This window comes from Esox lucius, chromosome 11 (assembly GCF_011004845.1).
Source record: "Esox lucius isolate fEsoLuc1 chromosome 11, fEsoLuc1.pri, whole genome shotgun sequence".
In the NCBI taxonomy this organism is placed as follows: domain Eukaryota; kingdom Metazoa; phylum Chordata; class Actinopteri; order Esociformes; family Esocidae; genus Esox; species Esox lucius.
In genome coordinates this window covers 3,725,292-3,750,180 of record NC_047579.1, presented here as the reverse complement: position 1 = coordinate 3,750,180, position 24,889 = coordinate 3,725,292, and the positions used below count along the sequence as shown (strand labels likewise).

At 40.1% G+C, this 24,889-nt stretch overlaps 1 protein-coding gene across 1 annotated transcript; it reads right to left on the bottom strand.

Moving 5' to 3' along the window:
- Positions 1-88: 88 nt before the first annotated feature.
- Positions 89-24,399, bottom strand: rabep2 (rabaptin, RAB GTPase binding effector protein 2). The gene is made up of 12 exons (XM_013135724.3): positions 24,070-24,399; positions 13,299-13,460; positions 12,601-12,683; positions 11,960-12,343; positions 4,082-4,177; positions 3,694-3,792; positions 3,469-3,585; positions 2,701-2,779; positions 2,312-2,323; positions 1,999-2,153; positions 1,766-1,882; positions 89-1,398 (listed from the first exon to the last, which is right to left on the bottom strand). The coding sequence occupies exons 1-12, from the start codon at positions 24,146-24,148 to the stop codon at positions 1,294-1,296; spliced, it is 1,488 nt and encodes a 495-aa protein (XP_012991178.2). The 5' UTR covers positions 24,149-24,399; the 3' UTR covers positions 89-1,293.
- Between the last annotated feature and the right edge of the window lie 490 nt (positions 24,400-24,889).

The following is a 24,889-nucleotide window of genomic DNA, read 5'->3' as shown; positions in this document are numbered from 1 at the left end:
AGAAAGTTTGAGTGGCTGTTTGTCTTGTATCTGTTCCAGTATGTTTCCCAATAACCCACACAGACACATAAAACAAGCCAACAGTGAATGGTCTTGAAACATATATATTAAGGCAATATTCAACCTGATTAATGCAATTCATCCAGAGGTTTCACATAACTATTTAGAAAAGTAGAAAAGTCTAAAAAGGTCCATGTGTCAGAGGAGTGGCTGAGCACAAGGTTATACATTGTCGCCAGGGGCCAGAACTCAGTGACTGGAAGTCAAGCAAAGAGTTTGTGTGTTATTGCCTGCTGTTCGTGAGAGGTGGAAGTATGTATATATGGAATGTCTGTATTTCCTTGAGTTAAAAAGCATCTTCCTACTGTACAAATTGTATAAATTATAGTAGTTACTGGCCTATTTCAACATTTTGCACATTTTAGTGGCTTCCACTACAGCCATAATAGTCTCTCATCAATAGATATTACTGGCTGGACTGTAGAGTCAGGAAATACAATATAAATATATAGAAGTTCTCTCAATGAGTCGAGTTAAAAAGGTGTTTGAAGCTAAAAGAAAAAAAACATTTAACCACCACATTTGGAAAACTGTGGAGGGCCCTCAACCAACATTCCCAAATATCTACATGGTCCAAAATTATAAGCATCCTCGATAAAGCTGAGCCAGAGACAGCGTAATACAAATACTGAGCTATATTACATGTTTTATAATATAGTTTCTTTCAAACTAAGACATTTGCTCAGTGAAAATATTGATTAACAAGAAATTATTTAAATTAAGATGGTGATGTAAGGGTTTAGAATTCTTGTTTTCAATACTCAAAAAACCCTCTCCCCGTGTGAATATCCCCCCGTAGCAGCAATATTCACACAAAATATGTCAACGGTCATCCTCTCACCAGAGGCAACCAGGCAAAATATGGGCAGAAATGTCTTGATACTGAATAAATTATTAAGACATAAACCCCAAGTAACACTACAAGCAAAACATCCCCACCACATGTATCAACTTCTGAGTATGCATCCTTTTTAGAAAGGCCCCCACAAAAATGATTGCAATATAGCACAGCATTTGCACTGTTTGTTTCATAGTCTTTTACGCTCATCTCAATTAAGGCTGCCTTTTTGTACATGACTTCAAGTCAAAATAAAAGCAGTGGCAATGACATGGTAGTGGTCCGGTTGTTCCCTGTGGTAACTGTTGCACTTCCAGTCCAGCCTCACTCTTATTGGTCACTCTTGGAATACTTCCTGTCTCTCCGGGCCCTTTGGTTCTGCTGCTCTGATTGGCTCACGTGGCATCGGTAAGACGGCCACTTTCTTCAGGAAGCCCTTCCTCCAAGATGTCTCTCACCTGGTCCAGAGTGTCTGCCTGACGAATCAGCTCCAGTTTCACCTAGAAGAGAGGGATGGCAGATGAGGGAAAGAGAGACAGAATCAGCATAGCTTTTAATTTGCTAATAACATTTGCCAATTAGTAATTACATTACTACCTGTGAATTTAATAATGGAAATAATTATTATACACTGTAATGAAATGTAAGGGTTTACATTTACTAAGCCTCTGTTACCACCTGTTTAAAAAAGGTAATGAACAAAGGGCCAGCCAGAAATACTGTGATAAGAAGACACAAAATACTACAAGAAATGCCTATGCTCATCTGAATGGCCCATGGACAAAAAAATCACATCTGATAAAATTCAGGTGATCCCAAATGGACTGATTCTGTGACACTGATTGGGCAGGTCCTGGATCAGCATACCTGTAACGACTGTGAGAGCTGGACAAAGTCCCTCTGCACTGTTTGGCTGGTATCCACCTGAGAACGCATGCTGATGATCTGGCTCCTCAGCTCCAGACACTGCTGCTGGAGAGATGACTGGAAAGGAGATGAGAAGTTTAACAAATACACACAGAAATGTCCATAACTTTTCAAATCAATGCCCAATATTCAACACAAGCATACACTGCTGCCTCAGTTTCTCGTCCCAGTACCTTGTCGTGGCTGAGGGAGGTGTTGTCTCCCTGTAGGTGGGACAGTGCCACCCGGAGGCCTTGTAACTCAGTGCGACAGGTCTGCAACTCCGACTGCAGCTTCTCCTTCTGACACTGGACACGCTCCATCTCTGTCTTCAGGCTGGACAGCTTTACTGTGGAGGGCAAAGGTCAACAGAACTATGGAATTTAGACTTGATTCTAATAAGGTATTCCAGGAGTTAGGTTTAGTTGGGATTGCACTTTGAATCATTGCAGACCAAGTTCTAGGGCCTTACAGTGTGCCCCCCCCACCCCCCCAATATCCACTCACCTTCTAAAACATCTGTTGTGGCAGGACCCAAGTGAGAGAGAGAAAGTGAACAAGATAGATAGTTAAACATAGTAGCCAGTTTATTGGGTACACCAAAAAGTAATACTCAGATAGTCACATGGCCAGAGGTTGCTTAATAGGGCAGGCAGACAGGAGAGGAGGCATTCAACTACTAGACGAGTCTTTTGTCACAACTCCCCTTTTTGTCCTAACAGTAAGGTACTTTATTGTTAACCCACAAATTATTTGATTCTGGCACTAAAAACTGTTTCACTGGACCTTTAAAATTGAACAGATAGCCACTTGCTACTAGTTTGGATGACACTTATCAACAGGGAAAAACAACAAATCAAGACAAAAAGTAGTAAAACAAAGGCCTGTGAACTGACCGCTCTCCTCCGTGCGGGCCTCTAGCTGCTCCTTCAAGTTGACGATCTCTATACGAAGCCTTTCCTCACTATGTGCCCCCTAAAGGTAGAAGGGCAGTATTGTATACAGTCATAGGTTTTATATGTACTTTACTGATTATTGACACACACACACACACACACACACACACACACACACAAGTTTGTACAGCTACCCTCATGGGGACCAGAAAATAGAAATTGCATGCTCCCTTGCCCTAAACTTAACCCTAAACCTAACCCTAACCCTTAACCTAACCCTAATCTAACCCTAAACCTAACCTTAACCTCAATAAAGTAACATTTATGCCTAAACTTTACCTAGATGTAATGCCTAACCTTAACCCTAAACTTAACCAACAACGCCTGGACCTTAAAGAAATCCCAATTATAACTATAAAATCAATTGTAAGTTTGACCCTAAACCCTGAGCCGGAAATTGACTTTTGCCTCACAGGGACCGGCAAAAGGTCCCAATGAGGTCAATTTTTTCTGGTTTTACTATACTCATTGGGACATTTGGTCCCCATTCGTTCAGTAAGACCTAACCCCCCTACCCCCCCCCACCCCACCCCACCCCCCCCCACACACCCACACACCCACACCCACACCCCCACACACACACACACCCACACCCACCCCCACACACACCCCCACACACCCACACACACACCCACACACACACCCACACACACACCCACACACACACCCACACACACACCCACACACACACCCACACACACACACAACCTGTAGTGTTGCACCAACAGGTGTGTTTGAATCTCCTGCCCCATCGGTTTCATCAACCTCTCCTTTTAGTCGGGACAGCTCGCTACACACTCTCCTCTGGGACAGAGAAAGCTCTGCCTGGGAATGCACACCCACAACACAGAAAACATGTTAGAAGACTTTAATCACACAGATGCAAGGATGCCATTTCCCTCCAACTGGTTGGACCAGCAGCCTGTCACTTACCAGCCGGCTCTGGACGGCATTCTGTGATTGGCTGAACGATTTCTGCAGCTCACGGAGCAGTGTCTCAGAGGTCTCGACCTGGCACTGGAGAACCGAGACCTGACACACAAACACACACTTTAGGAATCCCTATCATTGCCGGGCCAAATATATTCCTAATTAAAATCTTCCCTAACCCCCAAAACATAACACCTCCCTACATTCTAACCCTAATCTTAACCCAAACTGTAACCTATACCCTAAACCTACCCCAAACAAAATTCTTTATGTTCAGCTACTATTGTTAGTACGACTAACCTTGTTAGTCAAATGTGAGCATACACATTTACAATAAATTTTGTGAATACGTGACCTGTATAAATGTAAGTGCGTGCGAAGATGTGAGTACCTGTCTATGGGTCTCCGCAGTCTGTGTGTCCAGCTCCTTCTCCAGCTGCCTCCTCTCTTCCCGGAGACGACCCAGTTCTCCTTCCAGCTCCGTAACCTGCACCCCACAGTTACGAAATGAGTTGCCAATATGGGAAACTATTAATGGTCCAGCAAATGCTCACAACAATCCAACCATAATTGCTGGTTTGAAGGGTAATAAAAAGAAAATGTTATCAGCATATCAATCCATTTATCGTTTAAGTGAGAGTTTGTCTTAGATTCCTATTTTAGAGAAAGCTATGAAGGTAAAACAGAAACACACATTTTTTCTTTGTAAAAACATTTCCAATTACTTGTAATTACTTTTGTAGTTGTATACAAGATTTGCATACTTGTAACTAACTTGATATTTGGAATCATGCAACCCATTAATAACACTTGTCAACGTAAAATACAGAGGCTCAGAGTTGTGTCACTACAATTGCTAGAACTGTGATAAAATGATTTTTATTTGCGAAAACACAATCTGCAATAGTATGTTTCACAGCGTTTGCAAGCTCTGACTGGCACGGCATAGATGTTCTGACCAATGAACTGAGTGCATGGTGAACGTGCATGGTCACATTTTCACCTTTTAACCAATCTGAGCAGATTCTGGAAGTGTTTAAACTCATAGTGATGCATAGCCAAGGAAAAACAGGTCTCAGCATGGTCAGCTCATCTTACCCGCTCGTACCTCAGTATTTGATACTAAACCAAACCTTTTATCCAGCTTGTTCAACGTTACAATGCATTTGAAATACTGTTTTGAATGAAAACAATATTAACGTCATTGGAATAATAACATGCAAAATTACTAAAATGGAAAAATAGTAAATAAGCTAGGAATTGACATGGCTAGTTTGGAGCAAAAAGTCCTATGAATAAAAGAGATGATTGTGGACTTCAGGAAGGGATGGGGGGGGGGGGGGGGTGTCATGCCCCCATACACATTGATGGAACAGAAGTAGAGTCTCTGAATTCAAGTTACTCTGTGTGTTCATCAAGGATGACCTGGTCCAGACAAGCGAACTTGGCTGTGAAAACTGCCCAAAAACAACTACACTTCCTGAGGAGACTCAAAATATGTGGCATGTCCAAAAAAAAACTACAGGTGCACCACTGAAAGTATCCTCTCAGGCTGCATTACTGCTCCACTGCAGACTGCAAGTCCCTCCAGAGGATGGTAAAGTCTGTGGAGCACATCATGGGCTGCCATCTCCCCTCCTTGGAAGGCATCTAACATACACAATGCTTTAGTAAAACACGGAACATCATAAGAGATTACAGCCACCCAGGTTATAATCTGTTCACACTGCTGCCGTCTGGTAGATGCTACCGGAGCATTGGGGCATGGACTTCCAGACAAAAAATATATATAATTTCCCCCTCGTCACAAGTCTCCTCAACCAGTAAGTCTGATCCATGTTCATACTGATCAAACACACATTTTCCTGATGCTCTGATGTCCTTTCAGATACTTTTATTGGGCATTAGTATATTCCTTTATATGTACCATTCATAAGCATTTTATACTAATATGTATCTGTCATACTCAATACTTCTAGCATACTGTTCATACTCCCCCATCCTACTCTTTCAAAAATAGATGCCAGTTTACATTTTTATGTATATTACTGCCATACTTGCCATATCTATAATATTCAATACTACTACCAATATTGCTGCTAGTTTACAGTACTTTGTTTGCCGGACCATGTTAATGGAGCCAGCCAAAAAGAGCGAATGTCTCTTACTGATTGAGCGACCCGAGCGAGCATCTGACTGACTACCCCTTGTTAAATGGCGGTTAGAGCCACGGTCTCTCACGCAGGGGACCGGTGTTCAAGCCTCAAGGCAGTCAAAGCAAATAAATCAAATTTATTTAGAAAGCTCTTTTTACATCAACAGTACAAAACACCCAGCCTTATTATGAATTATGCATTAAGACTTGTTCAGAATAGACAAAAACTTAGCTGGCCACAACCTTCAGAAGCTATGTTATAGCAAGCCAAAAATAAGTTTGTTTATGGTTAAATTCCGACTATTTCTGGTGGATCTTCGAAGTATGCATCCATGCATGTTTTTTGGGGTAATATAAAATAGATCCCAAGCCCTTGTAAAAGAGGAGGGGTTTCCACGATTCTCTCGTCTTTTCACTTGACAAAAAAAGTCACCTATATTTACAGTTATTGTATCAATGTCATTCACAAATGAAAGAAAAACAAGTGTTGTAAAGCTAATCTTCAGTCTCGCTAGCAAGAGCTAAATTCTTTAACTATTCCAAGGACTAAGTTAGTAGATACTAGTAGGCCTATTACTGACTAATAAAAGCCATTCAGTCCATTTCTAAGAAATACTTCAACTGTGAGTGACGGAATCTACAACAAAAATCCAGAAAATCGTATTGTATGATTAAGTAATTAATTTGCATTTTATTGCATGACATAAGTATTTGATACATCAGAAAAGCAGAACTTTATATTTGGTACAGGAACCTTTGTTTGCAATTACAGAGATCATACGTTTCCTGTAGTTCTTGACCAGGTTTGCACACACTGCAGCAAGGATTTTGGCCCATTCCTCCATACAGACCTTCTCAAGATCCTTCAGGATTCGGGGCTGTCGCTGGGCAAAACCGACTTTCAGCTTCCTCCAAAGATTTCTATTGGGTTCAGGTCTGGAAACTGGCTAGGACACCTTGAGATGCTTCTTATGGAGCCACTCCTTAGTTGCCCTGGCTTTGTGTTTTGGGTTGTTGTCATGCTGGAAGACCCAGTAATGACCCATCTTCAATGCTCCTACTGAGGGAAGGTTGTTGGCCAAGATCTCGCGATACATGGTCCCATCCATCCTTCCCTCAATACGGTGCAGTCGTCCTGTCCCCTTTAAAGAAAAGCATCCCCAAAGAATGACGTTTACACCTCCATGCTTCACAGTTGGGAAGGTGTTCTTGGGGTTGTACTCATCCTTCTTCTTCCTCCAAACACGGCGAGTGGAGTTTAGACCAAAAAGCTCTATTTTTGTCTCATCAGACCACATGACCTTCTCCCATTCCTCCTCTGGATCATCCAGATGGTCATTGGCAAACTTCAGACTGGCCTGGACATGCGCTGGCTTGAACAGGGGGGCCTTGCGTGCGCTGCAGGATTTTAATCCATGACGGCGTAGTGTGTTACCAATGGTTTTATTTGAGACTGTGGTCCCAGCTCTCTTCAGGTAATTGACCAGGTCCTGCCGTGTAGTTCTGGGCTGATCCCTCACCTTCCTCATGATCATTGATGCCCCACAAGGTGAGATCTTGCATGGAGCCCCAGACCGAGGGAGATTGACCGTCATCTTGAGCTTCTTCCATTTTCTAATAATTGCGCCAACTGTTGTTGCCTTCTCCCCAAGCTGCTTGCCTATTGTCCTGTAGCCCATCCCAGCCTTGTGCAGGTCTACAATTTTATCCCTGATGTCCTTACACAGCTCTCTGGTCTTGGCCATTGTGGAGAGGTTGGAGTCTGTTTGATTGAGTGTGTGGACAGGTGTCTTTTATACAGGTAACGGGTTCAAACAGGTGCAGTTAATACAGGTAATGAGTGGAGAACTGGAGGGCTTCTTAAAGAAAACAGGTCTGTCAGAGCTGGAATTCTTACTGGTTGGTAGGTGATCAAATACTTACATCATGCAATAAAATGCACATTCATTATTTAAAAATCATTCAATGTGATCTATTTTTTTATGATATAAATTACAGACCTCTACACATGCTTTGTAAGTAGGAAAACCTGCACAGTCGGCAGTGTATCAAATACTTGTTCTCCCCACTGTATATCCACTCTGTAATACAATGAATCGCATATATTTATGAAAATAATTGTATTACGGGACCCTTTTATATTTTTATTGTTTTCTAAAGAAATGAACCAGCCATGGAGTGACTGGAGTCATTGTTGTCATTATAGGTATTGTATAGCTATTAGCTAGCCATCTACAGTAATTTTTGTACAAGAGTACACTTTAGTTCTGTTAATAAACTTTCTGCTGTCCATGTTATTTCAGCAAAAATGTAATGGATAAGGTAAAAGTTGCATTTCCAATGTAATAAATAGCATAATGGTTAAAGACACAGTCTGCCACATAGAAAACCGCGGGTTGAAACCAGCCTGGGACAACAATCGTCCTTTCAGTGTCAAAGTTGTAGCTACATTTTTAGTTACAAAACTCTGTGTCTATATATTACATTGGCAAGTGTTATTAATAAGTTACATGATTCCAAATATCAATTCAATTACAATATTATATCAACGAAAGTAAATACAAATTTTGCAAAACGTTTTTACAACTACAAAATTCCAAGTTTGCTAAACCTTTTTACTAGTTTGCAAAACGTTTTTACAAAAAAGTAATTCAGAGTATGCAAATCTTTATTAAAAGTGTGCAACATTTTTTACAAATAAACGTACGTTGCCGTTTTACCTTCATAAATAACACTTACCTTGAGTTTTTCTTGAAGGCCCATGGAGCCATTTTTCAACTCTGTCCCTGCCAGGAATTAGCATTATTAGCATTTTCCAAGTTAATGAATTTAAACTGTCCGGAGAAACAAAATCTGCATTGCAAGAGGAAACTAATAAAAAAATAACATGTCAAACTAAATTCAGTAATCGGTCACGCTAGCAGAAATATTTTTTACTGCATACTGACAAAACAGCTGGTGGAATTTTGTGATTTGAAACTGGCACTATGCAAACTTTTTTTTCTGTAGCCATCAAAAACAGCCTCTGTTTTTCAGCAATAACTTCATTGGAAGCTAGTTAATGCTAAGTGGTTGTTCTATGTTGTTAACGGTTGTTACAGAATGTAGAAAACTAGAAAAAAGGTGGATTGATAAAACTGTGAACAAAACTGACCGGGAAACAAAGAAAGTATCTGTTCAGTTTAAAATGACATTTATATAGCGACAATGAGAACATTATTACAAGGAATACAACAATGACAGGTTATTTGTGGTAAACAACTTCACTAGTCTTAGTTCAATGTTTTTTCAAGTAGGTTAATGCTAGCAATGCAGATTTTGTAGCTTGGGACGCACAGGTTCAATTCATGAATTCGGCCAATGTAAATAATGCTAATTCCAGGTTGAAACAGGGTTGAATAACAGCTTGTTGTGGAGTATGACTCCATGGGCCTTCAAGAAAAACTCAAGTTAAATGTTATTTCACCCAAATGTTGGACTATCCCTGAACTATCCCTTTAAGGTCATTCAGGGAATTTATTGCCATGTGGTTTTTCTATATCGCCCAGTTCTAGACCACAGCCCACGTTTTGTTTGACGGCCAACAGGTTTGACTCGTTTATCAAGCTTAAAGTAAAATCCTAGATGGAGTTTGTTTTATGTTGACTGCCTACTTGTTTGCTTAGTGAATTTAACTTAAAGTGAGTGTGTGTGCAAAATACCCTACCCGAATTCATGATGTTGAATTTGCAAGTATGGTTTTGCCTTATCTAAAGTCTAATGCAGGTGCTCAAGAAACAAAGAAGACATGTTCTCAGATGTACATCTCGCCAAACCTTTCTGCCTCATCCCACTGTTTACTCAACCCGGAAGGTTATGCCGGCATAAGCGTGCTAGAGGTGAATACGTTCCCCAGTAAACAACCACGATTGAGCAGGCACCCAATCTACCAGAAGTCGTTGCTGAGGTGCAATAAGACAAGGCAACCATGTCTAACGTCCAACCTGGGCAGCGCTAGCCAATTTGCATCGCCCTCTGAATCCCGGACTCTAACAAGGCTCTAACCGTGATTTGCCTTTTGTTTCTTCATGTCTCTCGTTAATGTCGGAGTCCAATTGCAGGTGGATTCTTTTTCTCAATGTACAGGCCAAAAGTTTGGACACACCTTCTCATTCAATGCGTTTCCTTTATTTTCATTACTATTTACATTGTAGATTCTCACTGAAGGCATCAAAACTATGAATGAACACATGTGGAATTATGTACTTAACAAAAAAGTGTGAAATAACTGATAACATGTCTTATATTCTAGTTTCTTCAAAGTAGCCACCATTTGCTCTGATTACTGCTTTGCACACTCTTGGCATTCTCTTGATGAGCTTCAAGAAGTAGTCACCTGAAATGGAGTTCCCAGAGATGCTCAGCACTTGTTGGCCCTTTTGCCTTCACTCTGCAGTCCAGCTAACCCCAACCCATCTCGATTGGGTCCGGTGACTGTGGAGGCCAGGTCATCTGGCGCAGCACTCCATCACTCTCCTCCTTGGTCAAATAGCCCTTACACAGCCTGGAGGGGTGTTTGGGGTCATTGTCCTGTTGAAAAATAAATGATGGTCCAACTAAACGCAAACCGGATGGGATGGCATGTCGCAGCAGGATGCTGTGGTAGCCATGCTGGTTCAGTATGTCTTCAATTTTGAATAAATCCCCAACAGTGTCACCAGCAAAGCACCCCCACACCATCACACCTCCTCTTCCATGCTTCACGGTGGGAGCCAGGCATGCACGGTGGGAACCACCTTTTCTGCGTCGCACAAAGACATGGCGGTTGGAACCAAAGATCTCAAATTTGGACTCATCAAACCAAAGCACAGATTTCCACTGGTCTAATGTTTATTCCTTGTGTTTCTTGGCCCAAACAGATCTCTTCTGCTTGTTGCCTCTCCTTAGCAGTGGTTTCCTAGCAGCTACTTGACCATGAAGGCCTGATTCGCGCAGTCTCCTCTTAAAAGTTGTTCTAGAGATTTGTCTGCTGCTAGAACTCTGTGTGGCATTCAGCTGGTCTCTAATCTGAGCTGCTGTTAACCTGCGATTTCTGAGGCTGGTGACTCGGATGAACTTATCCTCAGCAGCAGAGGTGACTCTTGGTCTTCCTTTCCTGGGGCAGTCCTCATGTGAGCCAGTTCCGTTGTAGCGCTTGATGGTTTTTGCGACTGCACTTGGGGACACATTCAAAGTTTTCGCAATTTTCCGGACTGACTGACCTTCAATTGTAAAAGTAATGATGGCCACTCATTTTTCTTTACTTAGCTGATTGGTTCTTGTCCAATAGGGCTGTCGGCTGCGTATCAACCTGACTTCTGCACAACACAACTGATGGTCCCAACCCCATTAATAAGGGAAAAAATTCCACTAATTAACCTTGACAAGGCACACCTGTGAAGTGAAAAACATTTCAGGTGACTACCTCATGAAGCTCATTGAGAGAACACCAAGGGTTTGCAGCGCTATCAAAAAAGCAAAGAGTGGCCACTTTGAGGAATCTAAAATATAATGTTTTCAGTTGTTTCAAACTTTTTTGTTAAGTACATAATTCCATGTGTTCATTCATAGTTTTGATGCCTTCAGTGAGAATCTACAATGTAAATAGTCATGAAAATAAAGAAAACGTATTGAATGAGGTGTGTCCAAACTTTTGGCCTGTACTGTATGTAGAAAATACATACAGTACAATTTTTTTTTCCAACTGGGTGTATGCCACTATCTTCTCTGTTAAAAAACGTATCTGGATTGTAGAAGCAGTCTTTATCACAGAGGCAGACATGGTCTTGATCAATGACAGAAAGTTTTAAAGGACAAGATGGCGGCATACACTTTGTAATATAACTTCATGCAGCAAAAATATAGAGCACCAGTAAAAATAAAAAATAAATTTGACTGGTACTGCATGTCATTTCTAAAATACAAAATCCACCTGCAAACGGATGCCCGTGTTCAGAAGATGCATCTTCGGGACAATCAAGAACAGAGGTAGCTCCAAATCTTCCAAAGGCATCTAGTGAAGGCTTACACCCAGTAGCTGGTAATGGAGAATTACATACTGAATTACAACCTTTAGGTATGAGTGCGTGTATTCACCAGTGTGTTTAGCAAATCCCAGTCGGTGTGTGTGACCAGCCGGTGGCCGGGTGGTGGGAGATAGATGGCCTCGGGCACCAGGGTTCCTGTGGAAACCAGGGAGGCAGTGTCTTCCTGTGGGGAAGGGCGGCGAGGCAGAGAGGGCGTATCCAAGGAGAAGGAGGACAGAGAGGCAGAGTCACAATTTTGGGAAAAATACCCCTCCAGTCCCACTCCTTCAGCCTCTAAACCCTCCCCTATTCCCTCCACGGGCCCCTCGGGCTCCACTGGTTTGCCGTCTTGTCTGTCTGTTCCTGGATCTCTGAGGCTTTTGGGAAGAGAATCTGTTGATTGGCCCTCTAAAGGCACAGGTCGTGCCTCCGACCGGCCCTTCTGTACACTGCCCTGAAAAAGACAGAAAGATACAGGTATTATTATTTAATATTTTTTTCTTCTTACTCCTAGTACTGACTACTTTGAGTAAGGTGTACTTACAACTACTGAGTTGCTAAGTTGTCCCACCTAGCTATCTTAAGAAGAATGCACTAAGTGTACACCACTATGGATAGGAGCATCTACTAAATGATTAAAATATAAAATGTAGGCAGAGAGGAAGGTCAGAGACAATGAAAGGGAGCTTAAGAGGGGTGAAGGCTCAACACCTGAGACTGTATACTGGCTCTCCTCCATTGGGCACGCTCAGACTGCAGAGCGGAAATTCTGGCCTCATACTGAGATGCTGTCTCTGAGAATAGAGGAGAGAAAGATGATGACAGACAATAGGACATGTAGGTGGGTCAAACACACTTTCATCCCAAATGGCACCCGATTCATTTTTAATGCACATTTTTCTGCAGCTCCCCAATGGTAACATGGGGTGGAAAATCAGAATGAAGCAACTTTTCCCACGACAGGGACTCTCTCGGTTATCCCTCTACTTCCATTCAAGGCTGACCTAAGTGCAAATGTGTACGGTTACCTGGCTGGGAGAACGTATCTTAACCTAGAAGTCAGACAGGCTTCTCATAAATCAAATTGGCACAAAAAGTGCAGATTTCCTTTAATCATCTGCGCTCTCCAGTTGGAATGATGAGGCCTATCGGAGCACAACAGCACATTTTGTCTCTGGACCAAGGTTTAAGTCAAACACTGATACAGACTCAAAGGGAGACGGATAATAAAGGTTTAAGTCAAACAGGCCAGCACAGACTCAAAGGGAGATGGATGATCAAAGAGTCAGAGTGCCTGGCTATCAAGGGGTTCAGCCTCAACTTAACAATGGCAAGGAAGAGGTGATGTGCAGAAAAGGCGTCTTGCAGCTCTGACTGCATCTCTAGGTAGTATTGTGTTTCGCACTGACCTCTGAGGGCCTCCTGTAGAGACTGGATCTCCTGGTCACATTGTTTCTGCAGCTCTGCCAGCTCCTCCTGTTTGCTCAGCTCACAAATTGTTGCCACGCCTTGCCAGTGCTCCAGCTGAGCTCGGCTCTCTGCTAGCTGGACCTCCAGGCTCTCCGTTGCATCTAAAAGGCAGAGGCAACTTGGAGATAAACATAACATCTAGTCATGGTGAAAATGGGACAACACAAACATGACTGTAAATGTCTCAGAAAGATAGAATTTAACATTTCAGAATATTCATGACTTACCAAATACACAAGACAACGGAATCCCAGAAATTTGGGAAAAAGCTTTATTTGATGAGTAAATTATTTAAAAGGATAGTGAAATGTGTGTTTATTAATTTCCCTTGCCTACTACTAGCCAACAAAATACATAAAATGTTTTATTTATTTTACTCTTCCATTAATCATTCACTCTCCCTTAATAATTTCAACATCTCACTATACCATTTCCTCAGGCCTAGAACAGTTTATTCATTTATCTATTTCCTTTTTTCCTCATGCGACATTTCCAATTTTCCTCATATTAGATATCTCATCTAGCCAAAAAGTCAAAAACCCAAGAAATCTACTTTTAGGGCCCCTCACTCAATATGATACAGGAGAGCCTTGTATGGGCGTTGACAAATGAGGTGAATTCAGGAGTCATTTCTGTTGAAGCAGTGTGCTTTTCTGTTGAAGATGTGTGTGGTTCTGTTGAAGCAGTGTGCGGTACTGCTGCAAGATGTTTGTCTGTGAGGCTGGATCAGTGCTTGGGCTTGTTGAATTTTAGCATCGGGTGACAGTTTTTTGTATTTGGCCACATGCTTGCTCTGGAAGTGACTCTGCAAATAGTATTCTTTAAAAACTGCTACGTTTTCAACTTTTCTTAGACAGGCTCATTTCCAGAGATCGCTAGACATGAATTGCGTGTATGAACAAATGATAACTTCCGTGCATGGAGTGGTGCTGGTCCCTATGTATCATAGCAACGCAAATAGCTTGTTTCAACTTAAGTGTTTTAAACAGACAGTATGATACTGCTGTACTTATTATTGGGAGTGCCACGTGACTTTTAATTTGAAATAAAATAAATACACAGCAGTAAATAACGTAATCTGCAGACCTAATCAAATATATCCATTTTGTATTATTTGTAAAGTTTTGGATGTTTCACGGTTAGTTTTGGAGGCCCAGGGGCCTTATCTTGCCCAGGTCTGGACTAGAGCAATCGACTTAGTATCGTGTTTGAACGACTTGGCAAAACAATTTAGTAAAAAAATTGTTTTTACTACTAATCGAGATAATCATTAGTATGTCTAATTAGGCCAAATTAGGCTCATTATGCAGCAGCATTAAAAGGCCATGTAATGGTTGATACAGCCCATTGTTCTTTGATTCCTTCCAGTGATGGGCCTATTATTATTCATTAATAGTTATTTGAAACCCTAAAGCAAGGCAACTTTTGAATGTCAAAGCATTAAGTCAGAACAGTGAGCAATCAGCTGAATAGTAGCATGTTGGCAAGGTGAGGACACATCAAGTAAAAACACAATATTCAAGAGTAAAAACTGATATCCTAACCCGCACATTCCAAAAAATACAGTATTTTCGCTTGAGACATATGGTATAAACATTTTATTCACAGTAACAATCAAGCCAGAAAGGGGAACATTTGACCCAGAGGTACCTGGGGGTACATTAGGCAGTAGTGGTACTTCTGGGTCAAATGTACCCCTTTCCGGCGATTCTAGTATAGGGACCGGACTAGGGCTGTCAACTAATATTCTAAATTTGAATAAATATTCAAATAGTTTTTAAAAATCGAATTTCGAAGGTGAATATTAATATTTTGGGGAAAAAAATTTATGTGGAAAAAAACATTCACGGTAGCAGAGGTTGTCTGGCTGTCTGCTTTGCGAGTGGGCGCGCTAGCGCGCCTGACGGTACAGATCAAGCGTGCCGCACAAGCCCTGAAAAGTGAAGCCAAAACGTCTCGATCGCCCCCTGGTGAGTGGTCCCAGTATAGGTCATAAACCCCGCCCTCCCCATGTTATTCAATGGGACGCGAGACCAACTAAACAATTAAATTACCCTTCAAATATATTTTTTCCGAAGCTGGTTTCTGTCATTTACTGTAGTTTGTATCACGCTAATGTAAATTCAAGTTTTTAAAATAAGTTTGTTTTTAGTTAGTTATTTAATTCTCTAAAAACGGTGGTGTGACGTCGTGATTCACAGCTGTGATTGACAGCTATCTGAGCCGAGGAGCCACTGAATCTTCGGAGGACTGAGGAGATTGGAACTTTACATTTAATCTCTAAATTTCTATAATTGATATAATTTCACACGGACATAATGGGTTGTTCTGCAGTACATTGTGCTAACCAATCTGGCATTTCCAATCGATCTTTGAATTTTTTTCAGTAAGTTAAATTTATAAGCTATTTAATTAGTAAATAAATGTAATGGGCTAGCTAACGTTAGCTAAAAGACAACAAGCCTCGTTAATAGCCATGTTAATAGCTAGCAGGTGATCGTTAGCTAGAAGTTACCAATTATTTTTGTATTAGGCCTATTCTAAATTAAGGTTAAACATGATGTAAGTTAGGCTATAACATATCGTCTAGGTTTAACAAGCAAAGGTTGTACTGTACTTGGACTTGCGATTGATTACGGTATGCGCATTCTGCGAGGGAGAGTGAGGGCGGGGCACAGGGGTGGGGCCGTTGATTTCGCGGCTTTACGGCTTTACTTCCTTCTCGCTACTGCGCATAACTACTGCGCAGAACTGGTCCCAAGATCGCTATCTGCGCAGACGCAAGTCCAAGATGTCAGCGCCGTATCAGGACACTGGTGGCTTCATTTTTCACCAATGGAAAAGAGCGAAAGGGCGTCGTCCATTATTTATACAGTCTATGGTACAGATCCATATGTACGACACAACTGAAGCGTGGTGTCGCGACGTCATACAGCCATGGTTGATGCTCCACGCCCCTGACCAGCAGCTGATTGGATGAACGCGTGATGTGGGTCTGGCTACTCGAGAATTTCAACAGTGTCATGGCGGCTCGTTGAGAATACGATCTCGTATTATACAAAAATAGTTCACTGAAACATGTTTCTGAAAACATTTTAAGCGAGAAATAGGCCATGCAGTTGCTGAATCGGTCTTCATTTCAGCTCAACAAAGGTTAGTTTGAAAGATATTCGTCTACTTCTACTGGATACTCTACAACTGTGAAACTTCAATTAATGTTAATATTTGTTTCAATCACTGAATGAAGCCTGCTATATTTGGGACAATAGTCGCGACCTTATATTGCTTGCACAAAACTCTTGATCAGCATTCAAAATGTGTTTATTGTTGTTCATTTTAAACCGTTATTGCGCAGAGAGCGTGAGGGCGAGAGAGAGAAAGTGCTTCAGTGAGCGAGCGTGAGGTCTGCGGTCTTGGTCATCATTTGATTTACTTGTTTTTGTGTAGGTAATACGTTGTCAAATATGTTTAAACTTACCTACTTGTATAGGTAGACTATTTATGTCTCTTTGTATTAATTTGTCCTGTTATTGACGTAATGCGCATGCGCAACCAGATGTTCGAATAGTTCGAATAGTGTTTTTTTAGAGGGAATATTCTAACGTCATTTTTGAGGAAATTTGACAGCCCTAGACCAGACCCTACAGACATCGGAGAGTAGCGCTGGTGTCACAGCTGCAAGTCATCCAAATGACCTCTCTATAAGCCTACCACACACCCGTCCTTGATTGTGACTGAGAATAAAATGTTTCTACCATGTCTCTATCGAATATACTGTATTTTTTGGAATGTGCGGTTAGGATATCAGTTTTTACTCTTGAGAATATTGTCGGACCTTGGGCAAGAGTGGTTGATTGCTTATACATAACATAAACTGCATATTAGAATACGTGGCCTAGCATAGAAATAAAATATTACTGGAAACTTGAAATTGCTCAAATTGTCATTTTTTCTAGCATTACCATGACTCAACAAGTTTCTCATTAGTTTTCCTAAAATTCTATCCACAATTTACAATGTCTTAGTATATAGTTATTTGGTTAAAAAATGTAATTCCTATTTCATTCTTTACTGTTCTAAATGTTTTAAGCAACTGGCATGTGATTTTCATGAAAATGTTTCCTGTTATGTTCAATTATTTGTAAGCAAAGATAAATTAACATTCTACTATATCCGTTCGACATTTTGTCTTCCCATTGCTCATACAACTACAGGGCAGTTTGAAATATAATGGTGTAAGGATCACTGGAGAAAATTCTAGCGACACCAGACAACGTTCACTATCTTACGGATACTTTTAACGAGTGTATTCGTTTCAACGCACGTCCTACATCAACAAAATGTACACACTAAACAGAATAAATAAACTGACACCAAAACAACCAAGATGGCGGTATGTGTGAGATAGAGATATATATATCTCTAAGTAGTATATATCTATACATACAGTGCCTTGCGAAAGTATTCGGCCCCCTTGAACTTTTCGACCTTTTGCCACATTTCAGGCTTCAAACATAAAGATATAAAACTGTAATTTTTTGTGAAGAATCAACAACAAGTGGGACACAATCATGAAGTGGAACGAAATTTATTGGATAGATAGAGATATATATATATATATATATATATATATATATATATATATATCTATATATATATATATATCTATCTATCTATCTATATCTATCTATCTATCTATCTATCTATCTATCTATATCTATCTATCTATCTATATATATATATATATATATAGATAGATAGATAGATATATATCTCTCTATATATATATATATATATATATCTATATATAGGCCTATATATGCATTAATTTCTGATTAGTGTGAACTAGCCTACAAAACAATCAAATGGCCATTACAAACCTATTTCTACAGGGATTTGTGTTAGGTTAATACAGTGGTTAATCTGCTTAGACCAGCCTATTATCTCTGGATGAGCTGGTGATGATGGATGGGCTACTATGACTACAAACACAAAAATAAATGCATAGACTCCACACACTTCAGCTCCAATTGTTAACGGTTGTTGACGGTTGCGCAAAGCATCTCGGGAAGGCAGCGCAGCCGTTTGAGTTGTCTATAAGACGTGATTGATTCGATTGATTGAATGAATTATGCATTTCATTAATATGTCATGTTAGGTCTGTTTCTGTTGGACACGGGTTAGACTGATAGTAGCCTGGGACTTGATGTGTATGGTTATAGATCGATCACGAAGGTTACTACGACAGCAGTGTCATATGGTGCTATGTGTCAGGGCAAGCTGTGTCCATTGCATCTTATTTTCATTTCATTTAAGGAATAATAAAAGCATCATAGGCCAGTTAATCCTTTTTATTATTTTTCTTAATAGTTTTTTTAACAGAAGTGTTTTGACCTTTTCAGTTCATTAGGAATTGGATTGTACTTTTATTTTGCTGGTTTTATCAACAGGTAATGATTATTTGTTTTGGAAAAGAAAGGAAAAAGTATACTTTTATTATTATTTTAATGTATTTCTATTTTTATTGTGTGTAAAGCACTTTGTGCAATTGTACTAGAAAAGGGCTATACAAATAAGATATTATTATTAATATACTGTCATAGAGTCCCGCGTTCGTATCTCCTCATAGGCAAAGTACGTATTATGAATTATTCCGTATAGACGAATACTTTGCTGGCTAAAACCGTCAGTATCTACATTATAGTAAACCTGAAATAAAACCGTTTACGGTTATATTGCGACTGTTTCTGGTGGAAAACAGTCGCAATATAAGTACGAAGTACGCATCCGTGCATGCGTTTTGGGTCAGGACAGAAACAGATTTGCTGGCTACAACATACAGTAGTTACGTTATAGTAAGCTTTTACAAAAACTGTATACAGTTGTATTTACGACTGTTTCTGGCATGGAAAAGTTCATCTTCAGTCTCGCTAGCAATTGTTCGATTCTTATGATTATTCCTAGGAAGTTAGTAGATACTATTAAGCCTATTACTGGCTAATAAGCTGTTAAAACAGCCAGTGGCAAAAGCCATACAGTTCATAGACGCTATGGTGGAGGTCAACTTAATAAGAAACATTAGTCAGTTTAACACAATGCTCAATGGTGTCAATCAACGGCTAAAACGTGTAATGCCATGGCATTGTAGTTAAAGACAGTGCCTATCATGTAGAAGACCTAAGTTCTTATCTATTGAGAACAACGACATTTATACATTTTATTTGTGGGCCGCAATAAAACGGATTACGGTTAAACAACATTGCGACTATTTCTGGTAGATTCCACAATTCTCTAATTTTTTCACTTGATGAAAAAGTTAGTTATTATCACCTTTATTGATAGTTATTGTATCAATGTCATTCACGAATAAATTAAAAAAGTTTGTTGTTATGCCATGAAATTAAATAGCTTTGGCAGACTCACTAGCAATTGCTAAATTTTACGCGGACTCCACAAAAAAAACACACACTGTCATTAAAAACAGCACAGTTAAGGGGGAAACTGTCCCATCTGGCAATGCTGGTTTCACTCCCAGTCACAGGTTGGTCATCATACAAATGCGTTACGAAATTATGTTTATCATTTCAATGTCCAGTAAATACTACGTAGCAATTTAATCATAATTTAATTTTATTCTGCTGGCTATAATTTTTTGAACCATAAAGGGGCTTACACACCGGAACCAGCAACCGCTGGCCGAAACGCCTCGTTTTTATTAATTATCGGCAGCAATTAGGGCGGCATTCAAAGACACAGATATGTTTAGCCTTTTTCTGGGGATCGAGTCAGTGTGATGTCATTAACGTTTTGGTCAACATCTACTCTGCCTTGTCATATCAGTTCGCCAAGTATGTTAATATTATAATTACAGTTAATAACATAAAATTTTTGTGTGTGGAACTAAAATGGTAAACTCTGAGTTTCCCCCGGAACGGACCATGGAGCCTTAATTATAGCAACCGAAGTATCCTAGCACACTTGATGAAACATCATAAATATGATTATAAACTTATGTGCCTTCCTTCATTTAGGGAATTATGGCCAATTTGTTTTGTTACCATCTTTATAATTCTTGGACATTGTGTAATTTGTAACTCTGGGTAGTCTGACACCAGCAAATCCTCTAGTGACAAAAGCACAATCTCTGAGTGGCAACTGTCCAGCAGCAAGAGGCAAACATTGAAAATGGTTGAGCTTGGTGACAGGACCAAATATTGTGTGCCTTCCTGTGGGCGGTAGCTACCTTGCTTCAGCTTGCTGCTGCCACGGCCGCCAGGGTAGGAGGCAAAGTTGCCGTTAAGGATTCATTGAACGTAACGGAGGAAGCAGCGGTTGCCAGTTCCGGTGTGTAAGCCCCTTAAGATAAACTTCTTAGGGGCCCCTGTGGTTGGCTGCCATGTGTGCCATGCACCCATCGCACCCATTAAAGCTCCACCTCTGCTTGACTGTACATTGTGCAATTTGTGGCAATTTTTTTTCTGTAGGCCTCCTGGTTCTGAAAGCAGTTGTTTAATTTTTGTATAGACACGGTCTATATTATCGTCTACTTTGGTGGGCCAGGAGACATTTTGGTAGAATTGGGGAAAATCAGTTTTCTGATTTGAATGGTTCCCCTGCAATCACAAAAAACACCATCCGGGTGTTCCGTCTGCTGTTTGCTAATGGCAGCCTGCAGTTCTTCCATTGCTAGATTAGCACTAGCATCCAGGGGAATGTAGACTGTCATAACAACAATAGATGTAAACTCCAGAGGGAAGGGAAAAAGTCCTGCAATCAGGTACTCCAGATTGGTTGAGCAGTGGCTCCCATTTAAGTTAGTATTTGTACACCATGCAGGGCTCAAATATAACAATGGCCCGATGGCCCCCGGCCAGTAAAAAGTAAAGCCGGGACTAATAAAACTATTAAATCACGGTCTCAATTGGGCCACTGCAAAAAAAAAAATTTTGGAAAATGAATAATTGCATTAAAAACTCAACATCCTCCAGTTGCTTCGTAACCAGGCAAATGCACAAATATCTACCTTGCAGCTCCTTTCGCGGGCTGTTGAGCTGGGTCAAGAGTTGAGCTGTGATGCTGTCTGGCATTGTTTTTCAGTAAAACATTTAAAAACTTGAACATTTTTACCTCAGTGCAAAAAATTATTTACCTCTTTCTACTTCGATGGAACTCAGATGCACTGTATATAGTCTGTTGTAAGACTATATTTGTCCGGCTAGAGCGGACAAATATGGATCTTTTTACGAAGGCACTGACAACATTCGCTAACAGTCCCGGACCAGCCATGAGAATAGCAAACATCGCCTGGTTTGCATGACAGCCAAGTGGGTGGCTGACAATCAGTCTTCAGGGCCCTTGGTCGTACTGATCAGGAATTTAAATGCAGATGCCCATTGGGTGATTGCACGACTTAGAACAACTGCATACTAGTAAATAAGACGGACCAGCCAGTCGACTTTCACAGGAGATGAATGAGTTCAAATTTTGTTTAAAAGTAAAACATTTTGTTGACTGTCATCTTTTCATAAAAATATTTTTTACCCAAAGTTTTTGGTTATATGTTGTAACACTGACAAATAACTTTTGGAAGGAGAGACAGTAAAAACATTTTTTGGGCCAGTGGGTTTGAAAATGTTCATGTAGAGGCCTGAATCTTTGGGTTTTTTTTTTTTACATAAATGCACTGCCCACCGCCTCTGGTTTTGCCGGAGTCCACTGGGGTCCAATCTGCCCTTCCAGCTCTGTTACGTTGTCGGGTATGTTGTTGTTAAGCCACATTTCCAAGAAAATCATTACACAGCAATGCATAATACATTTTTGTGAGATAGATGTCTTCGCAATCTCTGGTGGAAGTTGGAAGTTGTCAAAAACTCTTCCCGTGCAATGTGCTCCAATGTTCAGGAGGTCTTGTCGGCTGTATAGAATGTGTGCAAGGCTGTACTGATTGAATAAACTAACAACTAGCAAGTAACTTACTGCTAATTTGCAAAAAATGGGTAGATGCTGAGCCTCGCAATGTACACGTGCCACCATCTTGGTCAGTTTGGGAATTATGTCCTTTTACATCCGTATGATTGTCTAGCCTATGGGTGCAAAAGAGCATCTGACAGCTCTGGTGGAAGTTATGGGTGCAGATCATTTATTCAAAATATCCTTCATAATTTCAGTATGTTTAAACCTAATTTAGAACTATTTTGCAGAAATGCACAGTTAAATAATAATGTTGCAAAATTATGTAATAGACAACCGCGTTTTCAGTTGCATCGACTCTGATCGACCAAAATAAAAAAATACTGAAGCGTGTGTAAAATATTTGTACTATGTAAGTTGCATATTAATATTTTAAAATAAAATTAATTATGTGCCTAAAATGTATTCATTAATTTGCTTTTTAACCATCTAGTTTAGAAAACTCAGACCACTTTCAGATTGTTCAGAGAGCGCACACACATGTTGCACAGCCATTGGCTTTTGAAAAAAAAAGAAGAAACTCCTGAGATCCTGCGTCCACATATGAGGACACTGTTTTAGGCTTCCTGTACCATGTACTTCATTCTGCTTAACATAAACCTATTGTTCTTATTAAGGATCGTCTGCGCCATGCTTAGATAGTATAGGTCTACCAATCACAAATAGCCAAGAGAAATTAAAAATGCGTACATTACCAAAGCTCAGGTCTTAGGAGGTTAAAATGCAGAAATTCAATAGTTTTTTGTTGAATGACTTAGAAACCTCAAACCACTTTCAAACTGTTCAGAAATAATTTTTGCGCAACATCCACATGATGCACAAAACATTTTTTTGATTTTTTTATAAACATTTGAAAAACTAAATGTTCAATTCTTAAAATAAAGAAATCCTAAACTTTTTTTTCAAAAACAAAAGGCTGTGTAACATCTGGGGGTGATCTCTGAACAATTCAAATTAATAAGTTTGAGGCATACGACGTATACAGTTTGATACATTGGTTTATAGTATGGCTGAGTCCGGGAAAACAGGACCGGATTTCGGGTTTCAAATATCTGTTGAATATCCAATATCACATATCAAACCAACTTGACCTAGGTCGAGGGGAGCCCAATAAATTCGAGGAAGCGAATTGACGGATTTGCCCCAGAAAGGTGGCGCTCAAAAGCGAAAACATCTCAGGATCTTTAGGCCTAAGATATTATTTGGCTTACACTATAATAGTGGCATACACTATAAACTATTAAATCATTAATCGCAATTATTGTGCAACAAATAATCATAAACTAAAATGTCATAATCGTTTCAGACCTAATTGAGACAGACAATTAGTGGGCTGTCACAATAAAAAACACAATATGACATTTGTATGACATTGTGTGCAAAAATAACGCTCTGCTTTTACTACCCATCTTTTGAAAGTCAAACTAACATTCATTGTTTTGGCTGTGTCAAGTCAAGACCATCTTATTATTGCCACAGCTTTTAACTAGGTTGGCGTATATCTGGCTAACTAACAAGGCACTGAAAGTAGTGACAGTCCCTGCCCTACCAACATGTACATTCAGCGATCTGTGTTTATATTTTTAAAATCACTGGGTTTCGTGAGTTTTCAGATTTGTTCTACCGTTCACAGTGATAGTTATCCAGCTAGCAAAGCTGGCTAACTAGCTAGGTAATTAGCCAGCCAAAATACAGAAACCACTTGTTGATAGCTAAGCTAACTAGGTGGCATTATCTTACCAGTGTGGTTATACTGGGATTTTTCGGATGGTTCCATGTTATTCCAATCATTTGTGTCCTCGTTGTTCAGAAAAGACATCAAATGTCTCTGTCGTAAACGTCATCTATATGTTTTTGGGGTTGGGCTCGACTGGTGTTAGAGCTTTTACGAACTGTTATCCTTCCTGGTCAACTCAGGAAACAACGTTCCCCGGTTTAAGCCAAGTTACGGATATTGCGCAAACATCCTTCCTAATTGCGGACGACAGCATTGAATTGTTCCCAACGTTAGACCGGTAATACGTCATCCAGAGTAAACTCTCATCTCCATGCCCCGTTGAGGTGAAAACAAACAAGAAAGTTCACTCTGCGTCTTGTGAGCAACATTTAAAAAACACTTCCGGGTCACGAAAATTGTAAATTGAATTCGTTAATTGTTTAAGAAGATGTACCTCTCAAAACATTGACCACAGTTAATATTTTATCCTATTTAAGAGTAATTACATTAAAAAGTGGGTAATAAAACACGTTCCAAGGTCAAAATTCAAACAATGCAAATTACTGAATATGGAATACATATTGCCTCACAGCTCAAAAACTATTGAATGTGCCACAGAGAAAGCAATGTAGGAAATGTTCAGGAGAGTGTGTAGAGTAAGACAAACCATGTCTAATCAAGCATTTTACTCTGCCCATACCATTGGCCACAATGTAACTCGATATGAAATACATATTGCCCTATACAGAAAAAAAATATTCTATATGCCGCAGTGAATGTATTGGAGGAAATGTTCAGGAGACCTCTATAATAAAGATAGTTTATTACAACTACATTGAAGCC

Bases quoted from the DNA above. Each gene is read 5' to 3' on its own strand.
- rabep2 (XM_013135724.3), bottom strand. From the start codon at position 24,148: ATGTCTTTTCTGAACAACGAGGACACAAATGATTGGAATAACATGGAA. The intron at 3,793-4,081 runs GTACTCACATCT...TTTGTGTGTCAG, and splicing joins CTGCGGAGACCCATAGACAG to GTCTCGGTTCTCCAGTGCCA. The intron at 3,586-3,693 runs GTAAGTGACAGG...GTGCATTCCCAG, and splicing joins ATGCCGTCCAGAGCCGGCTG to GCAGAGCTTTCTCTGTCCCA.